Source organism: Pristiophorus japonicus, chromosome 6 (assembly GCF_044704955.1).
Source record: "Pristiophorus japonicus isolate sPriJap1 chromosome 6, sPriJap1.hap1, whole genome shotgun sequence".
Lineage (NCBI taxonomy): Eukaryota > Metazoa > Chordata > Chondrichthyes > Pristiophoridae > Pristiophorus > Pristiophorus japonicus.
This window is the reverse complement of record NC_091982.1, coordinates 200,494,500-200,520,615: the sequence shown is the minus strand read 5'-3', so window position 1 is coordinate 200,520,615 and position 26,116 is coordinate 200,494,500. Positions and strand designations below refer to the sequence as shown.

At 42.3% G+C, this 26,116-nt stretch overlaps 1 protein-coding gene across 6 annotated transcripts in view; it reads right to left on the bottom strand.

Annotated features, from left to right (window-relative positions):
• Positions 1–26,116, bottom strand: part of golim4a (golgi integral membrane protein 4a) — a 155,902-nt gene that overhangs the window by 84,253 nt on the left and 45,533 nt on the right. For 4 of the 6 annotated variants that reach the window (XM_070882315.1, XM_070882318.1, XM_070882319.1 and 1 more), the window contains exons 2-4: positions 19,009–19,083; positions 3,892–3,941; positions 2,225–2,278 (exon numbers count right to left, since the gene is read on the bottom strand). In XM_070882315.1, coding sequence (XP_070738416.1) covers positions 2,225–2,278; positions 3,892–3,941; positions 19,009–19,083 — 179 coding nt within the window. Of the gene's footprint in view, positions 1–2,224; positions 2,279–3,891; positions 3,942–19,008; positions 19,084–26,116 lie in introns of those variants that run through there. The other 2 variants (XM_070882316.1, XM_070882320.1) reach the window with 2 other exon arrangements.

The following is a 26,116-nucleotide window of genomic DNA, read 5'->3' as shown; positions in this document are numbered from 1 at the left end:
TGGACATTGATCAGCATTTCTTCATCATCACTAGGTCAAAATCCTGAAATTCCCTACTTAATATTCCCTGGTTAACAGTATTGTGGGAACAACATCACTATAAGGACTGTTGTGATTCAAAAATATGGTCCACCAATTCCTTCTCAGAACAACTGCAGATCAGGAGTAAATGCAGTATTCCTAGCAGTGGCAATATCCCGAGAATAAATTAAAACATTCGATAATAACTTCCAATTTGTGTCCCCTAATCTTTAAATTCCCCTACCACATTGATCTATTGTGTTAATGTTTTTCATAATCTTCAAAACTATTTGGGTCGCTTAGAATTGTCCCCTTTTCCAAAGAGGACAAGCCTAGCGTCCTTAATCTTCTTTCCTAACTTAGATTCCTGACACCCAGAATAATCCTGATTGTATCCTTACAAGGGCAATAATATCCTTCATATGATTAGAGGACCAGAACTTCACAAGGGTCTTCCAATGCAGATCGAACAAACTTGTAGTTTCTAAGTATAAAGCTTCCGAACAAATGGTTAATTCAAAGGAATGTTCCCTACAGATTCTGCCATCAATTCCATTAAGATTTCTGGTCGAAGGCTATGCAAACAACAAAACCTTTATTTTCTCCTGGAGTGGGATTCAGGCGAGCGTGATGGCAAGGTGAAGCGAGTGCCAAACCCCACACCCGCTCTTTGACCTCAGCAGCGTGAGTCCCGGTCAGAAAGCGGCAGTTGCCCGCAGGCAGGAGCAGAATTTCGGGCAGCAGCTGGCCACCAGCCAGCTCTAAAGAGGGGTTTTCAGGAGAGTCTCTAAGGCAAGAATGCGAGGGAGCCCAGGTTAGTACAGGCCTAAACTTTCCTTATGGAGCCAGAGGAGCTCTCCTATGCATCCTGACCCCATAAGGAAAGTAAAAAATAACTAACCTTATATGACATCTCCTGGTTCCGGATCCTCTTCAAGCTATCTTCACGTGGCGGGAAAGCCACAATGGTTTCCCTGTTCCGGCCACAGTTAAAATTGCAGTCAGGGCCTGATGACTACTTCGGACCCTGAGCTGCATGTTTAAAGAAGGACCCCACTGACGTCAAGTGAGTTCCCTTCCTGCCTGCACAGAAGAGCAGGTTCAAATTGAACATGGTGGGACCTGTGCAGGATGTTGGCAGGTAAATCACCCAGCCAATTTTAACTATGTGCCTGCCAGATTTATACTAGGAGGGTAAGGTTAAAATCACCCCATAAATCTTTCAGCATGAAGGCAACACCTATGATGCTATAGGAGGAACTTGGAACTAAAAGAGCAGCTTCAATATGAGTGAATCTCATTATTCTTTCTTTGACTATGTCATACCAAAAATTAAAAATAACATTAATGCATTGTATGCAACCATAATTTCAATGAAGGTTGTAGAAATAACGCATCATTAGGGGGGTCTACAGGCATACTATTTTGTCCGAAATAGACAAAATAATAAAAGAAATGTTCAGATTTAAACAAGGCAGGTTATGACCTCATTATAAATATGTTATTCCACTCAGTCACATAGTACGTGAAGTGACACACTAGAATGTTCTCTATATAACATGTAAACTCACTACAAACAGGGACACTGTACAAAGTTTTCTTCGTTTGCTAAAGTTGTGAAATATTTCATGCACATTATGGTTTCAGGCCCATTTTGCATTGTAAATCTGTGAGTGTTATATATGAAAAATGAACATACTCTGATATATTTCAATATAATGCATTTACCATATGGGGTATGAATCACAATGTTCAAGAGGAAGAATATAAAAAGGTTCCTTTCTTTCATTTACAAGAAACCTACTCTCCCAATATTAACATTAGACATGCTGGCTACTGAATTTGTGGAGTTAAGCATATAAATGTGTTGTTTATTCATAATAGTAGCCATTATTACAGGTTCCATATGTTATAGGTTATCGAAAAGACTAATTCTGAATATTCCTATTTGTGACATTGAATAGTTAGTTCAAGTCCACAATGAAGCTACAAGTATGCAAATAGTCCCCCAAAATGCTCTGTACATGAAACGTAGCAGTGCCTATTTAAGGTAGCAAATTTACCTTAAATATAGGCAATTATGCTTTTAATATACTGTCATTTAATAACCCTTCCCCAGCAAAAGTGAAGTAAAGTGATTTGATAACATTTGTTCAAAAATACTATATATCCAATTGTTGTCATAAAAAGTCAGTTCACCTACCTTCAGCATTTTGTGTTGTACACTAAGTGCACTGTATCGGTTATTGGAATCTTGCTGCAAAACAGAAATTAATAAGAAGGCCAACTTGTCATTTTGTTGGCATTTTAATATATTCATAGTGAAATTACATCAGAAAGCAGAACAAAAGACCAAAATCAAAGGAAAGTGGCAACGAAAAGGTAGGCTTATTTTTATTAATAGGGTGTCAAATGCAGATATTTATTGATGCAGTGGTAGCCTTTGGCCTTGAACAATGACAAGAGTGATGTGAATTTCTCCAGGCTACTGTAGATCATTGGAACACAGGGCTACTAATCAGACAGGGAACGGAATCCAGATAAAACAATTTGCTACACTGACATGAAAAGTTTTACAGGCGAGTTGAAAATGAAATGCAGATCAAAACATGAAGCACAGGTTCTGCAAATTTAGACGGCTATTCCGAAGAATGCCAGTAATTTATTTAACTATCATAGAGCATTGGCCAGTTAGTTTTGGATCATTTCAACAGCAAAGAATTTGACATTCTACTTGCTGCGAAACCTTATTCTGTTAATTCATGTAAAAATATCAAATAGCTCTATTTTTGAGTTGTTAGCAACAACTGATATAGCACAACATAAATGAAAGGGAAAGGGAACAAGACCTGGGAATGTCAGCAGGCATCACAGAACTGATGGCCACAAGATTAAATCCCAGTTTAAAACACTTTAGTTACCCAGGTAGGCTCAATGAGCTTGGCTCTATAAACTTTGGAGCAGTGTAGACTTAGAGGTGATTTGATTGAGGATTTTAAAATAATGAAGGGATTAGATTGTGTTTATATCGACCAATTATTTCAACTGAATAGGTTAAGGAGGACCAGGGATCACGTTTACAAGTTATATAAGGGCAGAACTAGGTTGAATTTTAGGTGGTTCCTCTTTTCCTAGCGATAGTGGACCTGTGGAACAGGTTGTTGGCTCATGTGATGGATGCTGATTCCCTCAAGTGAAAGCTTTCCCTCAAGTGAAAGTGTTCCTGGCTGGGGTGACGATCACCTCGTACAAGAGGTAGGTATCTTATAACATAAACCATAAACTAGGGCTAATGTGATCTCATGGACTAGTTTTGATTGTTTAAGGAAGCCGGAGAGGAATTTTTCAGTCCCCATCCACAACTGTAATTGACCTGGGTTTTAAAATCCGTTATTTTTCCCACCTCTTCCAGGAGATTGTCTGGCTCTGGGTGGAGTTGGGAGTATATGTGTGGCAATGCCTAAGGCACCACAACTGTGTGTGACAAGCTGAATGGACCAGTAGGTCTTTTCCTGTCCGTCATTTTGATATGCGTGTTACTAATATTACACAAATACGTTTTTCTCCAGCTGCAAATTATAAGAAAATATTCTGTGCAGATATAGGTAAAATAAATACAATGCGCCTTGCCAATACAATAAGGCAAAAACCAATCTTAGACATTTCAGCTTGTATTAGGTTCAAACAACTGATCATAAATAAGTTTGTAGATGTATTTAAATAATGCCATGAAAAAGTTATTCAGTTAACAATAACTAAAGGTATACACTAAAATGTTTCATTAGTGCTGAAAGCATGCGCATTCTGTTCTAAAGAAAAAACCTTTATGACAATGTTATAGATAGCATTCCTTAGCAACAGATTACTCACCTTTTCTTTGTTCAAGGCTTCTTGTGCTTCTAACTTATAAACCAAATAATCTAAAGTAGAAATTTTAAAAAGTAGTTAATGTTCCGACTGAACTGAAATCAAAAAATTCTAATCAATTAGGCAGCATATTGGTAAATCAACACACTGCAGCACAGAATAGTGGGGGACAGGTTTGATACTTCACTGAAGTCCTGATTCAGTCACTTGGGTATGTGGAGGCCAGGAATCTCCAAGCGACAAGACGACAAAAAGAGTATGTTTAGGGTGTTTGCACCAAACCAGCACTGTGCAGCATGCAGCAGTGGCATTGGAACTGGCCAGCCATGGCAATCTCGGAGTTATGAGAGATTGTCCTCCGGTGAGATTTGTAAAGGGAAGGAAAAATAAAATGGTACAAACCTAAAAACATTCTAACCAGTCAACCCCATTCTTCAATGGTCAGTGAAGGAGACAAGAACTATCCCACATTATTGTATGTGTCAATGCCCAAATAAAATTAGAACTATTTATATTAATAAGGATGTTTTTTATTTTTGCCAGATGCAGGTCCCTGGATGTCTGACATTTAATGACACTGATGTCTATTATGGAGAAGTATGAATTTTTTTGCAATGCAATATAATAAAACAATAAACAGTCACTACTGCTTTTTTTTAAAACACTTTAACAACTATTTGTCAGCAGGATGGCATCATCATCGTAAAATTGCTGCACTATATTTTGTGGAGTAGTTTCAACCAATTCCGAGTAACAACAGCCATGTTTCATGACCTGCTCTTTCCTACATTGTAAACAATGGTGATACATGTACCACTATTTCCAGCATTCAGGAACTCACCAAAAGTGAGAACACCCATAGCTAAGCATGTAACTAAGCTATACAGACCAGGAGGTTCCACGTCTCATTCCAACTCTTGCCTGAGTCAGCTGATCTGAGTTGGGTTGGCAATGAGAGCACCAGAATTAGCCTTGACACTGCAGGTCGAGGTAGGTGACAATTAGCCAGGGTTCCATATCTGGTTGCAACCCTGATGGAGGTGCACATTGAGTGAGGACAGGATCAGGTTCAGTTCATCTCTGCTATTTTAAAACAAATCGGTTATTTCTTGCACTAAATCACTGAGAGAGAAATCTTGAATGAATGTACTAAGCATTTGTACATTAGTATCACAAGGCATAATTGACTTCATGAGTAGAAGAGAGAAAGCTGGCTTAAAGATTCCTAAAAAGTCTGATCTTTTTTGATAAAATCATTTTATTTATATCCTATTTCTCCTTACAAAACAAATTGGCGAAGAGCAATGATCGATTGAACTTCATTTGCTTATACTCCTCCAGGTTGCTCGCTCAAAATCCTTGTCTCCCTCCCTAACAGCACTGTAGAGTATCTTCACCTCATGACTGCAGCGGTTCAAGAAGGTGGCTCACCACCACAAGGGCAATTAGAGATGGGCAATAAATGCTGGCCTTGCCAGCGATACCCACATCCCATGAATGAATAAAAAAGGGTCCATGAACAGATAGATACACATATTATTTCTGCTGCACTTATTTAAGAAAGGAATCAACAACATGGTTTAAAAGGTCACTTCACAAAACTGATAATTCAGATTTTCCATTAGATGGTTAAGCTACTTCTAATTTTCAGAAGCGCTTTGCTACTTATGAAACCTTTCACCACTAATACTGTCAGTAAAATGCAAGTATGCAGTTTCCTACTGTAAATATAAAAGATTTGACCTACAATATTCCAGTAGTCTGTTCAAAATGATGCTTCCTGCATACCATATCAACTTGAAACAATGAAAGTTCATTGAAACATTTCACAAAGCATTCACATACAATATGTTAGAATTACTTCATTTAGTCAGTTCAGTGGATTATAAGAACATAAGAAATAGGAGCAGAAGTAGGCCATTTGGCCCCTCGAGTCTGCTCCACCATTCAATAAGATCATGGCTGATCTGATCATGGACTCAGCTCCACTTCCCTGCCCACTCCCATAACCCTTTATTCCCTTCTCACTCAAAAATATGTCTATCTCCACCTTAAATATATTCAATAACCCAGTCTCCACCGCTCTCTGGGGCAGAGAATTCCATAGATTCACAACCCTCTGAGAGAAGAAATTTCTCCAGTTTTAAATGGGCGGCCCCTTATTCTAAGACTGTCCACTAGTTTTAATTTCCCCTATGAGTGGAAATATCCTCTCTGCCTCCACCTTGTCAAGCCTGCTCATTATCTTATGTTTCAATAAGATCACCTCTCATTCTTCTGAACTCCAATGTGTATAGGCCCTACTTACTCAACCTATCTTCATAAGTCAAACCCCCTCTCTCCAGAATCAACCTAGTGAACCTTCTCTGAACAGCCTCCAATGCAAGTATATCCTTCCTTAAATACAGAGTCCAAAACTGTACGCAGTACTCCAGCTGTGGCCTCACCAATACCCTGTACAGTTGTAGCAGGACTTCTCTGTTTTTATACTCGATCACCCTTGCAATAAAGGCCAACAGTCCATTTGCCTACCTGATTACTTGCTGTACCTGCATACTAACTTGTTGTGTTTTGTGCACAAGGACCCCCAGGTCCCTCTGTGCTGCAGCACTTTGCAATTTTTCTCTATTTAAATTATAATTTGCTGCCAATCTGCCGAGAGCCCACACCTAGGAGGGCTGTAGCAGCATTAAATGGCAGCTCAATTGGTCAATCTCCAGGCACGGAGAGTTGGAGGAGGACCTTAAGTCAAGCTATGAAAAAAGTGACAGTCTGCAGAAATTCAGTGTGAAGGGCAAGACAGTGGGAGAAAAAAAAAATCTCCTTTTTAGCACCAAGTAGTGAGAGCATTGCTAATCAGAAAAGTGAATTTAACCTGCTAACAGGGACAGTATAGAGTGCTTGGCTATTTTCTATGTTATGAGGAGTGTTATGTAATAGATTAAAATTCATTGTAAAAATTATCCTGTTCATTTATATACTTTATGTAAAATAAATTATCCTTTTAATTTATATTATCATTTACTCACTAGAACGTTCATCAGTCCACCTTCTGGTAGATAGAAGAGATAAATGTGGGGCATGTGCAAGATCCCTGTATGACTAGATATTGGGTAGTGAAGGTGAACTGATCATAAAAGGACATAAAGGGGCTGAAATTCAGGGTCTCAGAAAGACCTGTTACTGCCCGTTTGCGGTGGCCACGGCTTTGTGGCCAACTGGCCGCCCCGACCCGAATTCAGCCTGGACCCAATTCCACCCCGATGCTGATGACCGCCGCAAGCGCATCATCAAAACGTGAACCACCGCTCTCTCATCTGAAAAATAACCCGACAGAAAATCAGGTAAAAAAAAAAATCGATGCCCCATCACGCGGTGCCCCCGACAGCTTTTTCTGTCGGTGCATCTTGAATCCTCTCTCTCGGCCCTGGCATTGCGGCGGAAATTAAAGGGGAGGGCCGAATGCCGCGGTCACCATATAATTTTTTTTTGACGGCCGACATTGAACTATTGTGCCCCCTGGTTTGGCCGGGCAGCCAACAGGTAGCCTGGCACCCCCTCTTGGGTGCCTGGCCGCTGGCCCAGCCGCAACCATCCCTGGTGGCGTCGTGGGCCAAAGTTTAAAAATGCCCGATTCTCTCCCCTTTAAAGGAGGGGAGAGAGCGCGGTGACGCACACGCGCTGTGACGTCACTACCACTCCACCGCTGATTGACAGAGGCGGAATCCCGATCCTGCCTCAAATTCAGCCCCTCAGCCTCACTTGCCGCCGCACTTCAACTCCCTTCATGACCAGCTTTGTTGCACATCTGAATTTTGGCCCCAAAGTCTGCTTATGGGTGAGACCAGTGATGCTGAGCAGACTCAAAATTTTAACAGCTGCACATATGGACAGAAAACTCTCAATATTCTGAACTGATATCCTATGGACATATGGCGAACAATGCAGGCAACTTAAAATAAACCAGTATGAGTGATACAGGGCAAGAAAAAATAAATGCCTAGGGCAGTACAGAGCAAGATAAAAATATGGGGAAGAGTGACATAGGCCGGAATCTTACTGGTACTGCGAGCGCAAGTTTGGAAGGTAGAGCGCAGTCAAAATGGCCGTGATTGATAGCAGGGTGAAGTCCGCACTGAACCCACCTCCTTGTGAATTTCCAAAGTGCCAGCTCTGCCTGCGGTTTGTAGACCCGGCAATAAGCGACGGGTCAGGCAATTGAGATAGTTAAGAAGCTACTAAAGGTTATTTAAGTAGCATTTTACCAGGTCCTAACGATTTTTCCAAGTTTTGTAGGAGATTCCCATCCCTCGGGGATCACGTCAAGTAAGTGTGTTGGGTTCTCAACAATTCTGGATTGGTTTGAATGGTTGATAGTTGCAAATGTGGTATAAAAGCTACCATTTCATAGCTGTTCAATTTCCAATCTTAGAAGCTGGAGCCTTCAGGATTTGGAATGCACTTTTCAGCTTTATGGAGGTTTGAAATGTTTGTAGTGAACTCTTTATTCAGTGTCACCTCCTCGGAGCAACTTCTCTGACCATTGACAGATCGCTTCTGTCATCTCAACTTCAGCTGCCATCTATTCCATCAGCATCAGTGCTGTTGAAAAAATCTCACCTTGGTCCTCAGAATCCCATCACGATCAGCCCCAATACCAACATCATTAAACACACCAGAATCACCAACAACAACACCAACCTTCTCCGCAATCAGCTGATATTGTACAGGACACAGGGCAACAGCACATGACCACATTGTTGTCTGGGACGCCAGAGGTGTCCTCACTATGGCCAGATTTGCTTCACTTACTTTCGCTGTACACTCTGGCTGCCACATGATGCATCAGGTTGGCACCACCCCACACCAATACCATGAAGCCTCCCTACAATGCCCAAGCCATTCCTTTCACACTCATCACCATGGGGGAGGGCTGGTGACCGTTATGTCTCACCATTTACTGCATCTCACTAAGCCACTTCCAAAGGTGCACACAGATCTGTCCAAGAAGGCAAAGTGTTGAAAATATGATTTCAATGTTTGACAACACATTAGCAGAAACTTTACATCAGCATTGGTGAGAACACCCAAGTTCCTACCCTTATGTGTTGTTATTTGGTATGATTGGACAAGGATGAGGGTGAGTGTGAGGGGTGGCTAGTGAGATGGGAATGTGATAATGTAGATAGAGAGGGATAGGTGGAGGTGCAAGGTAAGTTGGTGTGAGTGAGGATGTGCAGGAGTAGGGTGGGGAAGGCAGAGTGGTGGGGATGTGATAAGTGGCACAGCAGGATGAGGTTGAGTGTGGCTTTGCAGTAACCTTTCGTGATCCAGTGAGGTCATTGAAAGGTTTGCGCCACTGCAGCCTGGTCCTCCTGACGACATCCCTGCTAGTGCCCTCCTGTGCAATGAGCAGCCAGGCTGCGTGGTGTCCTGGGGAGGTCTTTTCCGGCACTTTAGTTCGCGAGGTTTCCATCCTTGCGCCACGAGAACTGTACAACACCTCCCCTAGCGCTGCGCCCCTAATACAGGGCCCAGATGTCCAAACTTCCTTACCAAAGCGCAAACTATTCCAGGCCAGTAACTTTCCCGCCCCACCTCTGTTTTCGCCCCAAAAACAGAAAAGCTTAAAATCCAACTCCAGGTTTGGTCTAACCAGGGCTTTGTATAGCTGCAGCACAACTTCTATCCCCTTGTATTCTAGTCCTGAAGATATAAAGGCTAGCATTCCATTAGTCTTTTGGATTATTTCCCGTACCTATTCATGATATTTTAATGATCTATGTACCTGGACCCCCAAGTCTCTTTGGGACTCCACTGTTTTGAGTTTTTCCCCATTTAGAAATACCCTGTTCTATCCCTTTTAGGTCCAAAGTGGATGGCCTCACATTTGCCTACACTGAAATCCATTTGCCACAGTTTTGCCCATTCACTTAATCTATCAATATCCCTTTGTAATTTTATGCTTTCATCTACACTGCCTACAATTTCGTCTATCTTTATGTCATTGACAAATTTGGATATGTGGCTTTCTATCTCATCCTCTAAGTTGTTAATAGATACAGTGAATAGTTGAGGCCCCAACACAGATCTCTGCGGGTCAGCACTAGGCACATCCTGCACTTTATCTGCTCATTATCCCTACTCTCTATCTCCTGCCACTCAGCCAATTTCCTAACCAGGTTAATAATTTGCCTTCAATGCCATGGGCTTCAACCTTAGTTATCAGTCTCTTATTCGGGACTTTATCAAATGCCTTCTGGAAGTCCATATAAATAACATCCATAGACTTTCCCCTGTACACTACTTTAGTCATCTGTTGATTGTCAATTAATTTGAAATTCTGCAACAAATACCCCATGATCAACCCAGGTGTGGTAACTCTCCCCCACCTGAGTACAGTGCATCAGCAGGTGGCTATAGAGAACACTTTAAGAACATGGCTAGTCAGATGTAGATGGCTTTTACCACTGAAGAAAAATATAAGATCATCAAATAGGTGGGGGTGCAGGCAGGAGAAATGAAGATAGTTGCAGCACAGAAATATAACATTCCACATTCTACCCTCTCTCTCCATCGCAAAAACAAGAATAAAATCAAAATAGAAGGCAGTACGCACACGAACAAGAGGCCTGACGATCGATAGAAACTAGTCCTCGGGCCTCTTCTGACTAACTGGATTGAGCTGTCGCCACTGGTCATGCAGTTCGCCCGACAGGAACAAACAATTTCGGGACGCTGGCAGCATCCCTAAGTTAAGTCCCGGGAACGGGATGCGGCGGCAGACCCCTGGCTCCACTGGGAACATTATTTTTTTAAAGATTGTTTAAAGATTTGTTGGCGGCCGCTGAAGAATCCTGAGCGTGGCCGGGCTGCTCCACTCACCAGGAAGTCAGTTTGAAAAGGGGGTCCTTCAACAGGCATTAATCTCCTTGTTAATATATTCAAGGGGCCGAATGCCTGTTTTTGACTTCCACCCGGGACACCTAAAAAATGGGACCCATGAACTTAGCAGTGAGTCACCTGTGGGCACCTGCGCAGATTAGCCGCAGGCTGTCCTGCTGGTAAATTGATATATTTTGCACACGTTTTACACCCAAACATGGGCACAACATAATTTCTACCCCAATCTTCATGAATTATCCAAACTCGTCATGCTGGAAAAGGACAATGAATTTTAAAACCAATCCTATTTCTACATCATACATCAGTCACTTCAAAAACTGCCATGCAATTAAGTCCAGGCCCACATATGGTAGATAATTACGCCCTTACAGAAACCATTTACAATTGGGTATTGTGCAACAAAATTCCTGAAATTTTAACTCAAGCCTAAAGATATCTTTAATGCTGATGAAATTGGCCATTTTATGAGCTGCAGCAAGCAGATTGCTAACGTTCATCAGCAAAAAATGCTCAGGTGAGAAAAAAACAAACTGGGTAAAACAAACTGCTGGTGATTGGAAATTCCAAAACCCCAAGTGTTTTTTACCATCGTTACTCTGCTTGCAAAGGCATGGATGACTGGTGCTCTTTTCGAGGCGAACCTCCTTCACTTTGACTGAAATGTGACATTGTAAGGCAGAAAAGTCACCATACTGGAGATCTGTGGGGCTCGTATGAAGTGCCTGGGTCTAAATGTGATGCAGGTAATATTTTTACTTACCAAACATAACATCCATGAATCAGTCAATTGATGCTGATGTGATTTATATTTTGAAACAGCATTACCAGAAATGTTTGGAGTGAAAAGTAATTGCTGCACATGAAGCTGGCATTGACATTTTCATCTGATTTTCTTGTGGCAATCCACATGATCCATTCATCATGGAAGATGCTGAAAGCAGACTCTATTGCTGACTGCTTTCGGCACTGTAAATTCATCGCACCAGCAGAGGAAGCAGCTGAATCTGACAGTCAAACAACCCACACAGACATTTGACAGCCAACTTTGAAGCCAAAATCCTATTTGAGCAGGTTAGTTCTCTGCTGTGGCTGTCATGAGTTTTGAATCCATTGTTTGCTTTGATAAGGATCTCTGAACATTCAGATTGCTGAGAGATATGGAAATTGTTCATGTTGAATGGTAGAATGCTGCTGCCACTGGGTGTGAGACTGAGAGAGGCCCAAAGACTACATTGAGTGAGCTAAGACGAGGTAGAGGAGCCAGTCTCCACAAGCCATGGATTCCAATTATGTGTAATTGCTGATAGAACGGCTCACCACTGAGCCAGATGTCTGAATGGAATGTTTCTCTGTACTAAACAGAATTGAGAATGTTGTGAACGAATGTGAAGTCTGCCGGAAGCAAGCCATAATCATGGAGTATTTCAATAAATGATTTACCTTTGTGTTACTCAGCTAATACAGTGCTCAAGTTTTGATCACGCACATTACAACAGCTGCTTTGATGTTTAATTGCATTTTTTTAGTGTTCCTGTAGTGTTTTGGTGTGGTGTTTCATTAAAAGTGCTTAATTTCCGCTGCAGGATAATTCAATTTTTTTCACACAAAAAACTTTGAATTAGGAAGAGTAGACTATAAAACCATGAGCATGGAATTATATCACTGTTACAACACAAGGTACATCTACAAGGAAACGTTTAAACAAAAGGGCAATTAGACATTAAATAGCTCTGCTGCTCAATCAAGGGTTTACTTTAGTATGAATATGAATTTTAAGACTTTGCTTTACATAAGAACATATTGAATTAGGAACAGGAGTAGGCCATCTAGCCCCTCGAGCCTGCTCCACCATTCAACAAGATCATGGCTGATCTGGCCTTGGACTCAGCTCCACTTACCCGCCTGCACCCCATAACCCTTAATTCCCTTATTGGTTAAAAATCTATCTATCTGTGGTGTGAATCCATTCAATGAGCTAGCCTCAACTGCTTCCTTGGGCAGAGAGTTCCACAGATTCACAACCCTCTGGGAGAAGAAATTCCTTCTCAACTCGGTTTTAAATTGACCCCCGCGTATTTTGAGGCTGTGCCCCCTAGTTCTAGTCTCCCCGACCAGTGGAAACAACCTCTCTGCCTCTATCTTGTCTATCCCTTTCATTAGTTTAAATGTTTCTATAAGATCACCCCTCATCCTTCTAAACTCCAACGAGTAAAGACCCAGTCTACTCAATCTATCATCATAAGGTAACCCCCTCATCTCCGGAATCAGCCTAGTGAATCGTCTCTGTACCCCCTCCAAAGCTAGTATATCCTTCCTTAAGTAAGGTGACCAAAACTGCACGCAGTACTCCAGGTGTGGCCTCACCAATATCCTGTACAGTTGCAGCAGGACCTACCTGCTTTTGTACTCCATCCCTCTCGCAATGAAGGCCAACATTCCATTCGCCTTCCTGATTACCTGCTGCACCTGCAAACTAACTTTTTGGGATTCATGCACAAGGACCCCCAGGTCCCTCTGCACCGCAGCATGTTGTAATTTCTCCCCATTCAAATAATATTCCCTTTTACTGTTTTTTTTCTCAAGGTGGATGATCTCACATTTTCCGACATTGTATTCCATCTGCCAAACCTTAGCCCATTCGCTTAACATATCTAAATCTCTTTGCAGCCTCTCTGTATCCTCTACACAACCCGCTTTCCCACTAATCTTAGTGTCATCTGCAAATTTTGTAACACTACACTCAGTCCCCTCTTCCAGGTCATCTATGTATATTGTAAACAGTTGTGGTCCCAGCACCGATCCCTGTGGCACACCACTAACCACCGATTTCCAACCCGAAAAGAACCCATTTATCCCGACTCTCTGCTTTCTCTTAGCCAGCCAATTCTCTATCCATGCTAATACATTTCCTCTGACTCCACGTACCTTTATCTTCTGCAGTAACCTTTTGTGTGGCACCCTATCGAATGCCTTTTGGAAATCTAAATACACCACATCCATCGGTACACCTCTATCCACCATGCTCGTTATATCCTCAAAGAATTCCAGTAAATTAGTTAAGCATGATTTCCCCTTCATGAATCCATGTTGCATCTGCTTGATTGCACTATTCCTATCTAGATGTCCCGCTATTTCTTCCTTAATGATAGCTTCAAGCATTTTCCCCACTACAGATGTTAAATTAACCGGCCTATAGTTACCTGCCTTTTGTCTGCCCCCTTTTTTAAACAGAGGCGTTACATTAGCTGCTTTCCAATCCGCTGGTACCTCCCCAGAGTCCAGAGAATTTTGATAGATTATAATGAATGCATCTGCTATAACTTCCGCCATCTCTTTTAATACCTTGGGATGCACTTCATCAGGACCAGGGGACTTGTCTACCTTGAGTCCCATTAGCCTGTCCAGCACTACCCCCCTAGTGATAGTGATTGTCTCAATGTCCTCCCTTCCCACATTCCTGTGACCAGCAATTTTTGGCATGGTTTTTGTGTCTTCCACTGTGAAGACCGAAGCAAAATAATTGTTTAAGGTCTCAGCCATTTCCACATTTCCCATTATTAAATCCCCCTTCTCATCTTCTAAGGGACCAACATTACTTTAGTCACTCTCTTCCGTTTTATATATCAGTGAAAGCTTTTACTATCTGTTTTTATGTTTTGCGCAAGTTTACTTTCGTAATCGATCTTTCCTTTCTTTATTGCTTTCTTAGTCATCCTTTGCTGTCGTTTAAAGTTTTCCCAATCTTCTAGTTTCCCACTAACCTTGGCCACCTTATATGCATTGGTTTTTAATTTGATACTCTCCTTTATTTACTTGGTTATCCACGGCTGGTTATCCTTTCTCTTACCGCCCTTCTTTTTCACTGGAATATATTTTTCTTGAGCACTTTAAGTTATTACATAAAGAACTTACAGATTATGAAGCAGTTGGAATTCAACATGACAGTTGTTAAGGAGGTTGTGGTTACAATGAACATAAAATAAACTTTTCTGTAATTAAAGTGATGCACCAAGATAAGGTTTCAGCATGTCCAAAATAACACCTTAATTGACTCTCCAAACCAATTTGTTGATTGTAGAAAGCGTAGTGGATTTAACGGTAACCCCTCTGTGACGAGCCAAGTGGTTCTAACAGTAGTAAATATGCTTACTGTGGATTAAATTGAGGACTTGAAAATCCATCATTTTTTCACCTAGGAATTTCAGAGCCTAACAAAATGTGCTACATCAGGATTTTGAACATTCCCACCAGAAAGCAGTTTGAATGCTGAGTAAATTAAATGTTTTGTTAGATGCCAATGTCTATGGACTTCCTTATGTACTGGCTGAAATCAATGAGCTTTGTGTAACAGTATGTCATATCCACAACAAGCACTCAAGGGCAAACATAACCTCAAATCACATTAAACACATACACTACAAGCAGTGCAACTTAATAAAATGAATCCACTTGCAATCTATCATTCTTTCATTATACAAAAAATAGACTATTAGTTTCCAGAGGCCAAGTAAAATGTAGGCAGTAAGCAGCAAAAACCTAACATGGCTGGCAAATAACAGTTTGGTAACTGAAATTGTGTCCAAAAAGAAAATAGTGCCCAGTTACAGAGTTGAGTGGAGGACTGGCACTGAGAACTTTATGTTTCCATTGCTCTACCCAATGCAGCTTGTTTTCTGTGGTTCTTAGTAAGTTGCATGTATTAGGTGAATAGCTTTGCAGCACTTCAGATACGTCCTTAATGAAGCAGTACGTGCTAAAGCAGCTCATTCATCAATTATCCCCCTGGGAGATCCTTGCAATGTTAAAATTGAAGGCAATCATGACCTTCACTTCAGGAAGGATAAATAGAAAGGAAAAGGAGGTGGGGTAGCGTTGCTGGTTAAAGAGGAAATTAACGCAATTGTAAGGATGATGTGGAATCTGTATGGGTGGAGCTGCGAAATACCAAAGGGCAGAAAACGCTAGTGGGAGTTGTGTACAGACCACCAAACAGTAGTAGTGAGGTTAGGGACAGCATCAAACAAGAAATTAGGGACACGTGCAATAAAGGTACAGCAGTTACCATGGGCGACTTTAATCTACATATAGATTGGGCTCATCAAACTGGTAGCAATACGGTGGAGGAGGATTTCATGGACTGTATTAGGGATGGTTTTCTAGACTGGGTGATGTGTAATGAGAAAGGACTAATTAGCAATCATGTTTTGCGAGGCCCCTTGGGGAAGAGTGACCATAATATAGTAGAATTCTTTATTAAGATGGAGAGTGACACAGATAATTCAGAGGCTAGGGTCCTGAACTTAAGAAAAGGTAACTTCGATGGTATGAGGCATGAATTGGCTAGAATAGACTGGCAAATTATACTTAAAGGGTTGACGGTGGATAGGCAATGGCAAACATTTAAAGATCACATGGATGAACTTCAACAATTGTACATCCCTGTCTGGAGTAAAAATAAAATGGGGAAGGTGGCTCAACCGTGGCTAACAAGGGAAATTAAGGATAGTGTTAAATCCAAGGAAGAGGCATATAAATTGGCCAGAAAAAGCAGCAAACTTGAGGACTGGGAGAAATTTAAAATTTAGCAGAGGAGGACAAAGGGTTTAATTAGGAGGAGGAAAATAGAGCATGAGAGGAAGCTTGCCGGGAACATAAAAACTGACTGCAAAAGCTTCTATAGATATGTGAAGAGAAAAAGATTATTGAAGACAAACGTAGGTCCCTTGCAGTCACGATTCAGGTGAATTTATAATGGGGAACAAAGAAATGGCAGACCAGTTGAACAAGTATTTTGGTTCTGTCTTCACGAAGGAAGACACAAATAACCTTCCGGAAGTACTAGGGGACCGAGGGTCTAGTGAAAAGGAGGAACTGAAGGATACCCTTATTAGGCGGGAAATTGTGTTAGGGAAATTGATAGGATTGAAGGCCGATAAATCCCCGGGGCCTGATAGTCTGCATCCCAGAGTACTTAAGGAAGTGGCCCTAGAAATAGTGGATGCATTGGTGATCATTTTCCAACAGTCTATCGACTCTGGATCAGTTCCTATGGACTGGAGGGTAGCTAAAGTAACACCACTTTTTAAAAAACAGGTAATTACAGACCGGTTAGCCTGACATCAGTAGTGGGGAAAATGTTGGAATCAATTATTAAGGATGAAATAGCAGCGCATTTGGAAAGCAGTGACAGGATCGATCCAAGTCAGCATGGATTTATGAAAGGGAAATCATGCTTGACAAATCTTCTGGAATTTTTTGAGGATGTAACTAGTAGAGTGGACAAGGGAGAACCAGTGGATGTGGTGTATTTGGACTTTCAAAAGGCTTTTGACAAGGTCCCACACAAGAGATTGGTGTGCAAAATCAAAGCACATGGCATTGGGGGTAATGTACTGACCCCCAATTGAGAACTGGTTGGCAGACAGGAAGCCGCGAGTCGGGATAAACGGATCTTTTTCAGAATGGCAGGCAGTGACTAGTGGGGTGCCCCAGGGCTCAGTGCTGGGACCCCAGCTCTTTACAATTTATATTAACGATTTAGATGAAGGAATTAAGTGTAATATCTCCAAATTTGCAGATGACACTAAACTGGGTGGCGGTGTGATCTGTGAGGAGGACGCTAAGAGACTGCAGGGTGACTTGGACAGGTTAGGTGAGTGGGCTATTGCATGACAGATGCAGTATAATGTGGATAATTGGGGGCAAAAACACGAAGGCAGAATATTATCTGAATGGCGGAAAATTAGGAAAAGTGGAGGTGCAACAAGACCTGGGTGTCATGGTTCATCAGTCACTGAAAGTGGGCATGCAGGTACAGCAGGCAATGAAGAAGGCAAATGGTATGTTGGCCTTCATAGATTGGGGATTTCAGTATAGGAGCAGGGAGGTCTTAATGCAGTTGTACAGAGCCTTGGTGAGGGCTCACCTGGAATATTGTGTTCAGTTTTGGTCTCCTAATCTGAGGAAGGATGTTCTTGCTATTGAGAGAGTGCAGCGACGGTTCACCAGACTGATTCCCGGGATGGGTGGACTGACATATGAGGAGAGACTTTATCAACTGGGCCTTTGTACACTGGAGTTTAGAAGGTTGAGAGGGGATCTCATAGAAACATATAAGATTCTGACGGGACTGGGCAGGTTAGATGCGGGAAGAATGTCCTGATGTTGGGGAAGTCCAGAACCAGGGGACACAGTCTTAGGATATGGGGTAGACCATTTAGGACTGAGATGAGGAGAAACTTCTTCACTCAGAGATTTGTCAACCTGTGGAATTCCCTACCGCAGAGAGTTGTTGATGCCAGTTCATTGGATATATTCAAGAGGGAGTTAGATATGGCCCTTACGGCTAAAGGGATCAAGGGGTATGGAGAGAAAGCAGGAAAGGGATACTGAGGGAATGATCAGCCATGATCTTATTGAATGGTGGTGCAGGCTCGAAGGGCTGAATAGCCTACTCCTGCACCTATTTTCTATGTTTCTATATTTCTATTAGTCCATTGTAGATGGTTGATTGTCCCTGTAGGTTATTGTGGAACAAGTAAAAGTTATAACCTCCCTGGTCAGCCTGAATCTTCTCAATCTTTGCCATGCAGGCTCTACTTTGTAGACCTGCTGCATTTATACTCCGAGATCTCCCTCTCCTTCTCCACTACCACCATAGTCACGACCATAATTTACCTAGTTATGACCACTACCAACATTCTTGTGGTCAGAAGATCCTAGTACTAATCTCTGTTCTCCTACTACCGACGCTTTACAAATATAATCATCGCCTATGCCAGGAATGAATTTCTGTAAAATATTAATCTTTCAATGTATTTTTACAACTGCAGAATTCTACAACAGTTGCTGATTCTTTGCCACTGACGGTGATGACAATGACAACAACGGCTTCCATTATCTTTAAAGAAAAATAGATCCTTAAGCACTTCACCATTGGCTGCCACCAATGATGAGATTAAGGGATGAGGGGAACACAAAAAGCCAGGATCAGAGGAACAGGATGTTAAAAGCTTGCACCAGAAAAAAAAAATCCTTGTTTTTTCGGCCGTCACGGACATGATGGGCCGAATGGCCTCCTTCTGTGCTGTAAATTTTTATGATTGTAAATTTCAATGATGATAGCCTATGCCATTTGTATGTGGAGAGTAAATGAATAAGTAAAAATGAATGAACACATTTATAAAATGACAATGTGATTCAATGTTTCCTTACCTTCTTTAGCCTTTTTGTGTTCAATTCTTTCTTTTTGTAGTGATTTTTCTAATCTTGATCGATGTTCATAAACAACTGCAAGAAACAATCAGCAGTTAAAGGTCAGCTGATATAGTGAAATATACATCTTATATTTAAATTTTGAACTTGGATCTAATCAGACATTGCTACCTCCTACTGCTGACAAAAATGTTTATCTCTATAATAAATATCGGAATCTGCGAATAGTAAAAATAACATTAATTATGTCTTATCTACCATTACACATTTGGAAATCCCAAATAATCTTTAAATTACTCGTTTACAGATTTTAAAGAAAAATTAATTCCATTTCACTTTTTCATTGATTACACTACTGGCAGCTGGATATTATAACTGTGCAGCAATTACAGGAGATATTTTCCTTGTATGTATTTACTGAAGTAACAGACTTTAATTGATTTTATTAACATGGCGATATCAAAGGCTATTGTGTACAAGACAAAAGCATCATGAATTTCAATAGTGCTCAATCATTTTGGCAAACATTCTCCACTACACATATGCAATAAATATCAAGTTAACAGGTGCACCAATTCCTGAATAGAGGATTTGTACCACCATAGCACCTTAATAACAGTAATTAAATCAACCATATCAAGCAATTAACGAAAAACTATTTCGACTCATAAAATCAAGCAGCTTTCTCAACAATATAAGCCCCAAGTTTCGCCATGATTTGCTCCTGATTTTTAGGAGCAACTGGTGTAGAACGGAGTATCTTAGAAATCGGAATTCTCGCCATTTAGTTTGCTCCAGTTCTTGTCAGAACAGTTTCACTTTGGAACCGAATTTTTTTTTCAAAAGGGGGCGTGTCCGGCCACTTACGCCTGTTTTCAAAGTTTCGTCAGTGAAAACTTACTCCAAACTAACAAGATTTTTGTATGCTTTAGAAAATCAGGCGTAGGTTACAAATCAGGCGTAGGGAATGGGGGGGGGGGGGTTTAAAGGGAAATTTACAAACATTAAATACTTCAGTTTTACAAATAAAGAGCCATCATCAATAATAAATGATAAAAACATCAATAAATCAACCAATAAATCAATCAAAAAAAATTAGTCAGAAATTTTTTTTTTTTTTAAATCAATAAATAAAACATTTTCTACTTACCGACTGCAGCATCGGGAGCCCTCCAACAGCGTGCTGGGATGCCCCCCCAGTATGTCTCTGTCAGTGTCTCTATCTCTCTGTCTGTCTGTCTGTGTGTGTCTCTCATTCTCTGTTTGTCAGTGTCTGTGTTTCTGACAGCGAGGGGAGGGGGATAGAGGGAGGGGGGGGGAGCAGAGGGAGGGAAGGGGGAGGGATGGGGCAGAAGGGGGAGGGGGAGAAGGGGGAGGGGGAGAGGGGAGGGGGAGGGGGTAGAGGGAGAGAGGGGGGGAGCAGAGGGACGGAAGGGGGAGGGATGGGGGGGAGAAGGGGGAGGGGGGAGGGAGGGGGGAGGAGGAGAAGGGAGGGAGGGGGGAAAAGGAGATGTGGGGGAAAGGAGATTAGGGTGGGGGAAAGGAGATGGTGGGGTGGGAAAGGAGATGGGGTGGTAAGGAGATGGGGGTGGGGGGGGAAGGAGATGGGGGGGGGAAGGAAATGAGATGGGGGGGAAAGGAGATGGGGGAGGGAGGCTGAACGGGCCGGGCCCGGTCGGGCCCGAGACTTCGGGCAGGGCCCAAGACTTCGGGCAGGGCCTGTCCCCAGCACCAGATTTACAGGTTGGGTCGGGTCGGGGGGTCAGGTCGGGTCCAGTCCGGGGGGCGGGGGCGGGAGGGGGAGCGGGAGTCGGGTCGGTGTCGGGTCCGGAGGCGGGGGGGGGAACCGGGAGTCGGGTCGGGTCCAGTCCGGGGGGTCGGGTCTGGTCCGGGGGCGGGGAGGGGGGGAGGGGAGGGGGGGAAGCGGGAGAGCGGGAGTCGGGTCGGGGTCGGGTCCGGTCCAGGGGCGGGGGGAAGCGTGAGTCGGGTCGGTGTCGGGTCCGGAGGCGGGGGGCGGGAAGCGGGAGTTGAGTCGGGCCGGGAGGAAGCAGGAGCTGGGCGTGGGAGGAGCCTAATTCACGCAGCCCCAGTGAGGCCATTCGGCCAGGGCTAGGGGCTGCGTGCTTCAGCCCCTCCCACACACAGTTTTGGGCGCCTGGAGCTACTGCACATGCGTGCCCACTGTAGTGCGCATGTGCAGAGGTCCCGGCACTGTTTTCAGCGCAGGGACCTGGCTCCGCCCCCTGCAGCTCATGCTGCGCTGCGCCGAGCTGCAAACGACCTGCAGAGAGCTGGAGAATCTGGACATTTTTTTTAGGCGCACTTTGTGGCGCGAAAAACAAGCGTCCAGGTCGGGACTGCGCCGTTCTAGGCGCGGCTCGAAACTTGGGCCCTATATGAGGGCATTTGACTAAATGAAAATAAGTTATTCTCATCTCTCGTGAGGCACATTTGGATACTGTCGGCAAATTTGGGCCTAGAAATTCTGCCCACCAACACTGTCCTAAATCCTAGGAATAGGGCATTAAAATATTCTGAGCACCCACCTTGTGGATCTGACAGGATTTCTGAGTAGCGCTTTGTGGTGGAGAGAGAGAGGCCAGTCTGCCATTAATTTGCAGGCCCCACCTCTTCCTACGGTTACTTTCTTGCTACCAGCTCCTTGCTCAAATGGAAATCGATCTCTCTGGGATCGATTGCCAGTTGAATATGACATTTTACATATATCTCATTCTTCTAAGTTCCAGTGAATATAAGTCGATCCTGTCTTTCTTCATATGTCCTATCAAATACCAATTTGGGTTAACAACCACACCAGAGCTTCACTTACACAGCAACAGTTATTTTTAAATTAGAAGGGATGAGAGTAGAAATTGGAAGGAATGTGAGTATATGTAGTGCTGCAACCCATAACCTTCTATCTCAGATATGAGAATTATACCGTTGAGCTAATGTAACAAGTCTTGGCTCTATGGTAGCTTTTGTGCTTCTCAGGCAGAAGGTTGTCGGTTCATAGATCCACTCCAGAGACTTGAGAACAAAATATAGGCCAATATTTCAGTACAATACTAAGGGAGTGCTGCATTGTTGAGGTGCTGTCTTTTGGATAAGACCCTTTTGTCTTCTCAACTGGGTGTAAAAGATCAAATAGCACTATTCAAATAAGAGCAGTGGAGTTCTCCCAGTGTGCTGGCCAATATTTATCTCTTTACCAAAATCACAAAAGTAGATAATCTGGTCATTAATCTAATTTCTGTTTGTGGGACCTTGCTGTGTGCAAATTGGCTGTCGCATTTCTCTACATTATAACAGCAGTTACACTTCATTGGCAGTGAAGTATTTTGGAATGACCTGAGGTGCTACTTAAATGCAGGTTCTTTCTTCCTTCATTTGACTGTAGCTGTCCGAGGCTGAATCAGACTGTTCACAACCTCGGCATCCAATGTGACCCTGATCTGAGCTTCCGACCACATATCCTCTCCATCACCAAGAATGCCCATTTCCACCTCTGTAATATTGTCTCAGCTCATCTGCTGCTGAAACCCTCATCCTTGCCTTTGTTACCTCCAGATTTGACAATTCAAAATACTCTCCTGGACGGCCTCCCATCTTCCACCTCCTGTAAACTTGAGCTCTGCCAAAACTCTGCTGCCCATTTCCTAACTCGCACCAAGTCCTGTTCACTTTTTGCTCACTGACCTACAATGGTACCCAGTCCAGAAATACCTCAAATTTAGAATTCTCATCCATATGTTCAAATCCCTCCTTGGCATCTCCCCTCCCTATCTCCCTAACCTCCACCAGCCCAACAACCCTGTTGGAGAACTCTGCATTTCTCCATTCTGGCCTCCTGTGCACACCAATTTCCTCCGCTCCACCATTGGTGACCGTGCCTTCAGCTGTTTAGGCCTTAAACTATGGAATTCCCTCCCTAAACATTTCTGTGTCTCTCCCTCACTCTCATCCTTTATGATGCTCCTTAAAACCTACCTCACCTGTCCTAATATCTCCTTATGTGGCTCGGTGTCAAATTTTGTCTGACAATGCTCCTGTGAAGCACCTTGGGGTGTTTTATTATGTTAAAGGCTATATAAATGCAAGTTATTGTGTTGTTAACTGAGTTATCTGGAACTGCTTTCTTAAAACAGTTTCCCCATGTTGTAAGGGAATCCACATTAAAGTGCTACTGGGGTTGGTTTGCTTTCCTTACTGCTGATACTTATAAACAATCCCCTCAACTTGATATCAATAAACGGACATGTACTGAGATATTACAAATCTGGATTTTATATGCAGAGATCACAGCAATCAGGTTCTCAAATTCCCAGAAATATGAACTCAGTAGCCTGGTTTTTAATGCTGGGGTTGTTCCACAGGTATCTCCACGGGAAATGGGTAATTAACATCTCCGTGCACAGACATTTTTGCCAGTTCAGCAATTCTTCCTGTTCTGCTGTATTGCAGGCTGTATACGGCTGAGCATGCAAAGCCTCATTGAGGGGTTCAAATTTGCATTGAAAGTTTACATTACAGATTCTGATCCACGTTCAGAATTACTCGGGTGATTAGTGAAGAGTCACATTTTACTATTTTGCAAGATGTTATTGTTTAATATTATAATCTACTAGAATCTAATGCGTTGATATTTTGCTATTGCTTAATTTATATGTTTGCTAAACCCAATTTGTAGCTGAGGGCCTCTATTGCATGGTATGCTGGAGACGGATTTTGTGCATTATCTGAAGAATTAGGCTGATGTGAGCGGGTTTATGTCATTTCCTGCAAATTACAGTAACAAGGGTGTTCTTTTTGACTCACACAGCAAGAGACATTTTTTCTGTCCTTATGCATGGTTAGTAAATGAAAACTTTTGCAGGGGTGCACAATAATATCTATTAGCACAGTAATTTCCTTCAGAGACAATTTGCAGCAATTATACTACTTCTAGTTTTATATGGCAATATATTTATAGAGGGTGCTTATGAGCATCAGCACTGCATGACTTCACTATGACAGTGAATTCAGACTCCAATGCAGCAGATCAACAAACCCCAGATAAATAACCTTTTCGAGATGATCACTATAATGATTAGGTTTAATCCCATTGGGTATATCATTCTTCACGCACCTACCACCACCTCACCTCCCCACTCCTCAATGCATGATTTATCTAAGTAGATTTGCCATGTAGTGCTGAAGCAAGATTACTAATCAATCTTTGCCATCAATCTTTGGGATGCTATTTATCTATTAGATCCAAAGATATCAGTCATAATAAAACCATGAAATATCTATTCACTGAGCCAACATCCCATATTTATGCATCTATCTAAATGACAGTTTTTCACAGGAATGTTTTGATGGCATAGTAATTGCTTATACCTAAAGGAATTTATATATCGGACTCAAGCTAATAGCACTATACTGCCATACATTCGTTAAGTGATGGCCTACCAAACAAAATGTTGCTGATTAATCGCCCTCACGCGTTCAATGTGGCTTTACTTGGCACATTCCTGATCAATACATTAATATTCATTTAATCATTTGCTCCTGTGCAGCATTAGCCTGCCACTTTATAAAAAGCTCTGCAAATATAGTGTCTAATATCCAAAATACAGAGTAAAAATGTTAAGGATATTTTGATTATGAAGCTTACAACAGTAAAAAATACTGAACAAAGATCGATTCTCTAATCTAATAATCAATGTTTCTTCAATCAAGCTTGGTCGTCCTAAATAATAAAAAACCTGACGCCTTTCTTAAGCAATCAGGTTTCAACATTTAAATAAGTAATTAAAAAACTATTTTTAACTGTAAGTACTATAAACAAATATTTCATAATTTCTAAATACTTGCTGCACAGTATGATCCAATGTTCACCTTAATCTTTGTAACGGTGATCATTTTAAGACAGGTAAAAATATCAAAGCTCGCAATTATGGCAACATACCAAGTAGAGCTCAGCACTTAGAGGGGGTCTATGACCTTCTCTAGTGGCAGAATTGTGCCAAACGGAGCTGAAGAATGAAAAAGGAATGTTTTTCTTTGGCCCATTTGGACTTTGTATGACCAGAAATGGAGTGGTAAGGTGCTGTTGCACCTTATAAGGGCAGATCAGGTTGGGCTGCGATGATTACTGCTGATGTGACCTTACAGGCACCAGTAGCCCAACCTGACTATACAAATAATCCTGTCACCAGGATTTCAGACAAGGTGTCCAGCCTAACGGGGACAGGAGATCTATTCTGGCACATGTATACTGGTGGAGCAGGCCCCAGGAGGTTTTGGACCTGTGAGTTTAAAACAGACTTTAACCAATGAAATCTTTAGTAGGGTGACCATGCGTTCCTGTTTTCCGGGGAAAGTCACTAGATGATGAGATACTGTGTCCCCGGACAAACAATATCCCTAGAAGAGTCCCCGGTTCATAAAAATCATCCCCGAATAGATAGAGCAATAGTCACTGGAATATACGCATATTATACTGTTAGACAGAATCACAGTTTCAGGTCAATGGACTGAAGAGTGTTATTGGGCTAGAACCTCCACTTTTGAGCTTATCGCTCAAAAATGGGCGTTATTCCCGGCGTGGGCATTAATAAATTGTTTTCAGATCGCCGGCTTCTCGCCCATTCTCAAAACACCTAGTTTACATTTTTGAAAATGTGCATTACCGCGAGCAATATCAAATGGGCGGTAGCGTTAAATTTTTCTGACCTTCTGCTGTAAAGTGTCGCCGTCCTTAGCAACGGCATGGCAACACTTGATTCCTGTGATTCAGGAGGTCAAGGGTCATCATGACATCCACAGAAGAGGAGACAGAGAGAGAGGGAGCTGAGAGGGATTGAAAGCGTGTGTGGCTGTGGTGTGTGCTGGTTTAGCTGTTGTGGGAGGTACGATGGAGATTCACCAGCAGCAAAAAGCTCACTAAGCACCAAGAACATAGTTGGCACCGAGTTTTTGTCCAACAAATAACATATAAAATTGAAGGGATGGAGGAGACCCTGGAGCTGGTAGCCAAGAACACTGGTGGCAGAGAGTTTCCAGTGGTCCCAGAGCACTGCACTGCACCCCAAAGTGACGTATCCCCATTGCCAACCACACG